The 8,882-nt window shown below is 49.0% G+C and overlaps 1 protein-coding gene across 1 annotated transcript in view; it reads right to left on the reverse strand.

The window, feature by feature from the left end:
* The window catches only part of RBX1 (ring-box 1), a 216,448-nt gene extending 208,330 nt beyond the window's left edge, over nt 1–8,118 (reverse strand). Inside the window, exon 1 of the mRNA XM_063938785.1 lies at nt 7,986–8,118. Coding sequence (XP_063794855.1) covers nt 7,986–8,063 — 78 coding nt within the window. The 5' untranslated portion in view covers nt 8,064–8,118. The remainder of the gene's footprint in view (nt 1–7,985) is intronic.
* Nucleotides 8,119–8,882: the final 764 nt, after the last annotated feature.

Consider the following 8,882-nt stretch of genomic DNA (forward strand, 5'->3'; position numbering starts at 1 on the left):
GGCTGTGGCAGGCCTGCCACAGAATGTGCAAGCTGAATTGTACTACACATCCAACTAGCAATCGTCTGCTTAGAAGCAAGAGCACCCAGTTTGTTGGGTGCATACAGGATAACAGCAAGTCAGTTTTCCTGACTCCAGCCGTCCTGGAAACTATATTTTCAGGGCCCTGACAACATCTAGCAACTTGGAGTCCTCCAAGTCCCTAGTAGCCGCAGGTACCACAATAAGCTGGTTCAGGTGAAACACTGACACCACCTTAGGGAGAAACTGGGGATGAGTCCGCAGCTCTGCCCTGTCCGAATGGACAATCAGATATGGGCTTTTTTGAGACAAACGCCGCCAATTCTGACACTCGCCTGGCCGAGGCCAGGGCCAACAGCATGGTCACTTTCCCTGTGAGATATTTCAAATCCACAGATTTGAGCGGTTTAAACCAATGTGATTTTAGGAATCCCAGAACTACGTTGAGATCCCACAGTGCCACTGGAGGCACAAAAGGGGGTTGTATATGCAGTACTCCCTTGACAAACTTCTGGACTTCAGGAACTGAAGCCAATTCTTTCTGGAAGAAAATCGACAGGGCCGAAATTTGAACCTTAATGGACCCCAATTTGAGGCCCATAGACACTCCTGTTTGCAGGAAATGCAGGAAACGACCGAGTTGAAATTTCTTCATGGGGCCTTCCTGGCCTCACACCACGCAACATATTTTCGCCACATGTGGTGATAATGTTGTGCGGTCACCTCCTTCCTGGCTTTGACCAGGGTAGGAATGACCTCTTCCGGAATGCCTTTTTCCCTTAGGATCCGGCGTTCAACCGCCATGCCGTCAAACGCAGCCGCGGTAAGTCTTGGAACAGACATGGTACTTGCTGAAGCAAGTCCCTTCTTAGCGGCAGAGGCCATGAGTCCTCTGTGAGCATCTCTTGAAGTTCCGGGTACCAAGTCCTTCTTGGCCAATCCGGAGCCACGAGTATAGTTCTTACTCCTCTACGTCTTATAATTCTCAATACCTTGGGTATGAGAAGCAGAGGAGGGAAGACATACACCGACTGGTACACCCACGGTGTTACCAGAAACGTCCACAGCTATTGCCTGAGGGTCTTTTGACCTGGCGCAATACTTGTCCAGTTTTTTGTTCAGGTGGGACGCCATCATGTCCACCTTTGGTCTTTTCCAACGGTTCACAATCATGTGGAAGACTTCCCGATGAAGTCCCCACTCTCCCGGGTGGAGGTTGTGCCTGCTGAGGAAGTCTGCTTCCCAGTTGTCCACTCCCGGAATGAACACTGCTGACAGTGCTATCCCATGATTTTCCGCCCAGCGAAAAATCCTTGCAGTTTCTGCCATTGCCCTCCTGCTTCTTGTGCCGCCCTGTCTGTTTACGTGGGCGACTGCCGTGATGTTGTCCCACTGGATCAATACCGGCTGACCTTGAAGCAGAGGTCTTGCTAAGCTTAGAGCATTGTAAATTGCCCTTAGCTCCAGTATATTTATGTGGAGAAAAATCTCCAGACTTGATCACACTCCCTGGAAATTTTTTCCCTGTGTGACTGCTCCCCAGCCTCTCAGGCTGGCCTCCGTGGTCACCAGCATCCAATCCTGAATGCCGAATCTGCGGCCCTCTAGAAGATGAGCACTCTGTAACCACCACAGGAGAGACACCCTTGTCCTTGGAGATAGGGTTATCCGCTGATGCATCTGAAAATGCGATCCGGACCATTTGTCCAGCAGATCCCACTGAAAAGTTCTTGCGTGGAATTTGCCGAATGGAATCGCTTCGTAATAAGCCACCATTTTTCCCAGGACTCTTGTGCAATGATGCACTGACACTTTCCCTGGTTTTAGGAGGTTCCTGACTAGCTCGGATAACTCCCTGGCTTTCTCCTCCGGGAGAAACACCTTTTTCTGGACTGTGTCCAGAACCATCCCTAGGAACAGCAGACGTGTCGTCGGAAACGGCTGTGATTTTGGATATTTAGAATCCACCCGTGCTGTCGTAGAACTACTTGAGATAGTGCTACTCCGACTTCAAACTGTTCTTTGGACCTTGCCCTTATCAGGAGATCGTCCAAGTAAGGGATAATTAAGACGCCTTTTCTTTGAAGAAGAATCATCATTTTTGGCCATTACTTTGGTAAAGACCCGGGGTGCCGTGGACAATACAAACGGCAGCGTCTGAAACTGATAGTGACAGTTCCGTACCACGAACCTGAGGTACCCTTGGTGAGAAGGGCAATTTTGGACATGGAGGTAAGCATCCTTGATGTCCAGGGACACCATATAGTCCCCTTCTTCCTGGTTCGCTATCACTGCTCTGAGTGACTCCATCTTGATTTGAACCTTTGTATGTAAGTGTTCAAAGATTTCCCATTTAGAATAGGTCTCACCGAGCCGTCTGGCTTCAGTACCACAATATAGTGTGGAATAATACCCCTTTCCTTGTTGTAGGAGGGGTAATTTGATTATCACCTGCTGGGAATACAGCTTGTGAATTGTTTCCAATACTGCCTCCCTGTCGGAGGAAGACGTTGGTAAAGCAGACATCAGGAGCCTGCGAGGGGGAGACGTCTCGAATTTCCAGTCTGTACCCCTGGGATACTACTTGTAGGATCCAGGGGTCCACTTGCGAGTGAGCCCACTACGCGCTGAAACTCTTGAGACGACCCCCCACCGCACTTGAGTCCGCTTGTACGGCCCCAGCGTCATGCTGAGGACTTGGCAGAAGCTGTGGAGGGCTTCTGTTCCTGGGAATGGGCTGCCTGCTGCAGTCTTCTTCCCTTTCCTCTATCCCTGGGCAGATATGACTGGCCTTTTGCCCGCTTGCCCTTATGGGGACGAAAGGACTGAGGCTGAAAAGAAAGGTGTCTTTTTCTGCTGAGATGTGATTTGGGGTAAAAAAGGTGGATTTTCCAGCTGTTGCCGAGGCCACCAGGTCCGATGGACCGACCCCAAATAACTCCTCCCCTTTATACGGCAATACTTCCATGTGCCGTTTGGAATCTGCATCACCTGACCACTGTCGTGTCCATAAACATCTTCTGGCAGATATGGACATCGCACTTACTCTTGATGCCAGAGTGCAAATATCCCTCTGTGCATCTCGCATATATAGAAATGCATCCTTTAAATGCTCTATAGTCAATAAAATACTGTCCCTGTCAAGGGTATCAATATTTTCAGTCAGGGAATCCGACCAAGCCACCCCAGCGCTGCACATCCAGGCTGAGGCGATCGCTGGTCGCAGTATAACACCAGTATGTGTGTCTATACCTTTTTAGGATATTTTCCAGCCTCTCAGCTGGCTCCTTGAGGGCGGCCCTATCTGGAGACGGTACCGCCACTTGTTTTGATAAGCGTGTGAGCGCCTTATCCACCCTAAAGGGTGTTTCTCAACGCGCCCTAACTTCTGGCGGGAAAGGGTATACCGCCAATAATTTTCTATCGGGGGAAACCCACGCATCATCACACACTTCATTTAATTTATCTGATTCAGGAAAAACTACAGGTAGTTTTTTCACACCCCACATAATACCCTTCTTGTGGTACTTGTAGTATCAGAAATATGTAACACCTCCTTCATTGCCCTTAACATGTAACGTGTGGCCCTAAAGGAAAATACGTTTGTTTCTTCACCGTCGACACTGGAGTCAGTGTCCGTGTCTGTGTCGACCGACTGACTGAGGTAAATGAGCGTTTTACAGCCCCTGACGGTGTTTGAGACGCCTGGACTGGTACTAATTGTTTGCCGGCCGTCTCGTGTCGTCAACCGACCTTGCAGCGTGTTGACATTATAACGTAATTCCTTAAATAAGCCATCCATTCCGGTGTCGACTCCCTAGAGAGTGACATCACCATTTCAGGCAATTGCTCCGCCTCCTCACCAACATCGTCCTCATACATGTCGACACACACGTACCGACACACAGCACACACACAGGGAATGCTCTGATAGAGGACAGGACCCCACTAGCCCTTTGGGGAGACAGAGGGAGAGTTTGCCAGCACACACCAAAAACGCTATAATTATACAGGGACAACCTTTATATAAGTGTTTTTCCCTTATAGCATTTTAATATATATATACATATCGCCAAATAAGTGCCCCCCCTCTCTGTTTTAACCCTGTTTCTGTAGTGCAGTGCAGGGGAGAGCCTGGGAGCCTTCCCACCAGCATTTCTGTGAGGGAAAATGACGCTGTGTGCTGAGGAGAATAGGCCCCGCCCCCTTTTCGGCGGGCTTCTTCTCCCGTTTTTCTGAGACCTGGCAGGGGTTAAATACATCCATATAGCCCCCAGGGGCTATATGTGATGTATTTTTAGCCAGAATAAGGTACTATCATTGCTGCCCAGGGCGCCCCCCCCCAGCGCCCTGCACCCTCAGTGACCGCTGCTATGAAGTGTGCTGACAACAATGGCGCACAGCTGCAGTGCTGTGCGCTACCTTATGAAGACTGAAGAGTCTTCTGCCGCCGTTTCTGGACCTCTTCACTTTTCGGCATCTGCAAGGGGGTCGGCGGCGCGGCTCCGGGACGAACCCCAGGGTGAGACCTGTGTTCCGACTCCCTCTGGAGCTAATGGTGTCCAGTAGCCTAAGAAGCCAATCCATCCTGCACGCAGGTGAGTTCACTTCTCTCCCCTAAGTCCCTCGTAGCAGTGAGCCTGTTGCCAGCAGGACTCACTGAAAATAAAAAACCTAACAAACTTTTACTCTAAGCAGCTCTTTAGGAGAGCCACCTAGATTGCACCCTTCTCGGCCGGGCACAAAAATCTAACTGAGGCTTGGAGGAGGGTCATAGGGGGAGGAGCCAGTGCACACCACCTGATCCTAAAGCTTTTACTTTTGTGCCCTGTCTCCTGCAGAGCCGCTATTCCCCATGGTCCTGACGGAGTCCCCAGCATCCACTTAGGACGTTAGAGAAATTGCTTTGGGAAATCCCAATGTTATCCTGTGGACCCTGCCGGAGAACTATATGTTATGGTAAGAACTTACCGTTGATAACGGTATTTCTCCTAAGTCCACAGGTATCCCACCCTGACGCACCTGATTTGAGAATCTGTATACTCACTAAACTCTTCCCTCTTGCATGGAAGAGAGTGCATGTGGGTTTTTCGCCTGAATAGGGTTCTACAGAATACTCCTGCCTATATGCTTTGGAAACAACTGATTTGGCCGAGTTAGTGGGCGGGATTATATGGACGAGCCCAATGCATTCTGGGAGAGCTGAAAGCTTGTGATCGTTTGGTGCCTATCCGCTGTCGCTCCATCATATCCCAATGTTATCCTGTGGAAGGATGGGGGGGGGGGGTCCCTGAAAAACATTTTGTCTACACTAAAGGGTAACCGTTCCTATTCCCAGTGTAATGGCCACCATGGAGTTTCTCGAAATAGTATAGTTTAATGTTTTCTTTTTCTTCATTCCTCCATGGCAGCCATTATACTGGGACGTACCAAAGCTTTTCTACATAAAGGGGGGTGGGGGTAATAAATAAATTACAAGTTTACTGCATTATCAAAATATTTCTTTTAAGTACTATCTGCAGCATTTCTAAATGAAACCGACACATCCAGAGTGCAATTGCTAGTGAACGTATGAACACAAGACCATGCTGCTGCTTTGCAGATATCTTTAAGCGAAGCTTCTGTCTTTTTCGCCCATGATGTTGCCACCAACCATGTCGAGTGTGCTTAGAAAATTACTGGATACTTGACGCCTCTCTCATACGCGAAGCGAATGCGCTGTCTGATCCACCTGGCGATGGTCTGTTTAGTGCAGTGATGGCTAACCTTGACACTCCAGCTGTTGTTGAACTACACATCCCAGCATGCCGTGCATCAGTTTTAGCATGGCCAAATAAAAAGACTGTAGCAGGGCATGCTGGGATATGTAGTTCAACAGCTGGAGTGTCAAGGTTAGCCATCACTGGTTTAGTGGAAAGTCATTCTTTCCCAATTCCTGTAGGCAGGACAATTAGGTGTTTTGTTTTTCCCACCTTCTCTAATCTAGAGAGAAATGGACCTTACCAAGTTGAGGGTAATAGGCCCTACAAACTGGGCGATATTACTGAAAGATATGAACAATTTCATTCATTAATGAACAAGATACTGTTCATATCTTTCAGTGTGGAGGCAGCAACGATGCGCGGCCCCACGCTCAATCATCGTTGGTGCCTTGTCGCTTGTGCATGCAGGCCAATATGGACGATCTCGTCCATATTTGCATGCACTGCTATGGAGCCGGGTGACGGGGGAGTGAAGAAACTTCACAAACTCCCCCCTCCCCCCCTTGTCGCCCGTATCCACCGTCGGACCTGCCAGTGCGTAGGGCCCTTAAGTAACTAACTCTTCATCTTGTTATGTGGTTCAGGTAAAAAACGCTGGCAAGATAATATCCTTAATAGCAAACTGAGGAGGCAGGGTATACTGGGATGTGTAGTGCCACAGCAGCTGAAGGGCTGCAGGTTGAAGACATGACCTACCTAGATGAACAAATGGGGCTTGACAGAATACTAGTGCAACCACACGCACAGACCTTCAATCATATGCATCGCACCACCATTTTTCCACCATCATCACTAGTATTGGGACTTACACCTACTCCATGTTGGGTGCAAGAAATCCACCTGAAATATGTATGCTGAGGGGATGCCTGACTCTTAAGGGCCCTACACACTGGCCGACATGACTGCACGATATGAACGATCTCGTTCATTAATGAACGAGAACGTTCATATCGTGCAGTGTGGAGGCTCCAGCGATGAACGAGCGATGAACGATGCGCGGCCCCGCGCTCGTTCATCGCTGGTCCCCCGTCGGCTGTACATGCAGGCCAATATGGACGATCTCGTCCATATTTGCCTGCACTTCAATGCAGCCGGGTGACGGGGGGAGTGAAGAAACTTCACTCCCCCCGTCACTGCCCCCCCCCCCCCCCCCCCGCCGCCCGTATCCACCGTCGGGCAGCTCGGCGGCGGATCGGCCAGTGTGTAGGGCCTATTAGAAGGACACAACTCTGGCAACGCACCCACAACTCTGCAACAGAACTGTTATTTTGCATGTGTTCGCATTGCTGCCACCCAGCAATGCCTATTTAGTGGCCAGAAAATGGTCAAGAGCCATTCTACTCACAATCACACAGATGATTATGGACCTAATTCAGACCTGATTGTGGAGGTGTTAAACTTAGCACATCTACGATCAGTTACACAGACATGCCGGGGGGGGCGCCCAGCACAGGGATAGTCCGTCTCGCATTTTCTCTCTCCCCCTCATGTACAAAAGCATTGCACGGCGGCGATGCTTTTATGATTGACGAGTAGTTCCCTGCCAGTCGCTGTCCGGGTTGCAGCCGCAGCAGCCACCCTCCTTCACACACGGTCCAGGCACGCTATGTTGCCCGGACCACACACCTAAAACAGCAGCCAAACACCACCGACCCGCCCCCTTCTGTCCAGCGACCGCCTCTGCCTGTCAATCAGGCAGAGGCAATCGCTGGGCTGAGATGGCAGTCGGCTGTCTGGCATGCGCCAGCGCATTGCAGTGCCGGCGCAGTTCAGACCTGATCAGATGCGGTGCAAAAACGCACAGCAGCAATCAGGTCTGATTTAGGCCCTATGTTCACTGCCTAGAGAACTTACGCTTTTTACTAATATCTGCAAGATAAAGCCACATGCCTCATGCGTCTCAGTCAAGCCTATTAATTTAATATGTTTCACGTGCATAACAAACTACTTTGTCCCAAGAATTATATTTCCACAGGAAGCAGCTCATTGCTCTACACAGAATTAGCCTGTCATATAAGTCATCCGAAGCATGGAAAAAATCGGTGAAAGTTCCTCTGACTTCTCACATGTCCGGCCATGACTGATTTTGGAAGCCGTCAGTCACACAACAGAGCGGAGCACGCGTGCAAAAGTCAAATTTCTTAAACGGAGAGATTAACGTAAACCAACAATTTGCAGCGTTACCCAGGAGGGGCCACATACCTTCTTCACCTCGAACCGCTTCTTACCGGCGCTGTTATTAGTTCCACTAGGAGTATCTACATCCATCGCAGCAGCCATTTTGAATGATAACACATTCCGGTTCTTTATCACGCATGCGTTAGACAGAGACACCCCCGTCAGTGTCATGTGACGATTTCTTAAAGGCGTTTACCGGGGGCGTTTCTGCTGTGCTCGGGTCTAAAACTGAGGAACAAGGAAGTAGATGCCCCTCATAATCAAATAAAAAAAAAAATATATCACACAAACGCGACCTGCATATTATTATTTTAAAATCGTAAGATGTTCGTTTTCTTCTAATAAAACTAGATAAAGAATTCAAAACATAATATAGATTAATCAGAGGAATGCGAGTCCGATGATTATGCCTTGTTGGCATTGGAAATTAACCTTACTTTGCAGGGGCAAGTCATTTTATCATGAGATGTTAAGTGAAATCATGATGGGGGATTTATATGTTATGCTGCAAGACAATAAATTATAGTATTATACCAACATTTTGCTCCTGTTTGTCCTCTATATTTCTCTATCGTCCTAAGTGGATGCTGGGGTTCCTGAAAGGACCATGGGGAATAGCGGCTCCGCAGGAGACAGGGCACAAAAGTAAAGCTTTTACAGGTCAGGTGGTGTGTACTGGCTCCTCCCCCTATGACCCTCCTCCAGACTCCAGTTAGATTTTTGTGCCCGGCCGAGAAGGGTGCAATTCTAGGTGGCTCTCATAAAGAGCTGCTTAGAGAGTTTAGCTTAGGTTTTTTATTTTACAGTGATTCCTGCTGGCAACAGGATCACTGCAACGAGGGACAGAGGGGAGAAGAAGTGAACTCACCTGCGTGCAGGATGGATTGGCTTCTTGGCTACTGGACATGAAGCTCCAGAGGG

Source organism: Pseudophryne corroboree, chromosome 9 (genome assembly GCF_028390025.1).
Source record: "Pseudophryne corroboree isolate aPseCor3 chromosome 9, aPseCor3.hap2, whole genome shotgun sequence".
Taxonomy (NCBI): domain Eukaryota; kingdom Metazoa; phylum Chordata; class Amphibia; order Anura; family Myobatrachidae; genus Pseudophryne; species Pseudophryne corroboree.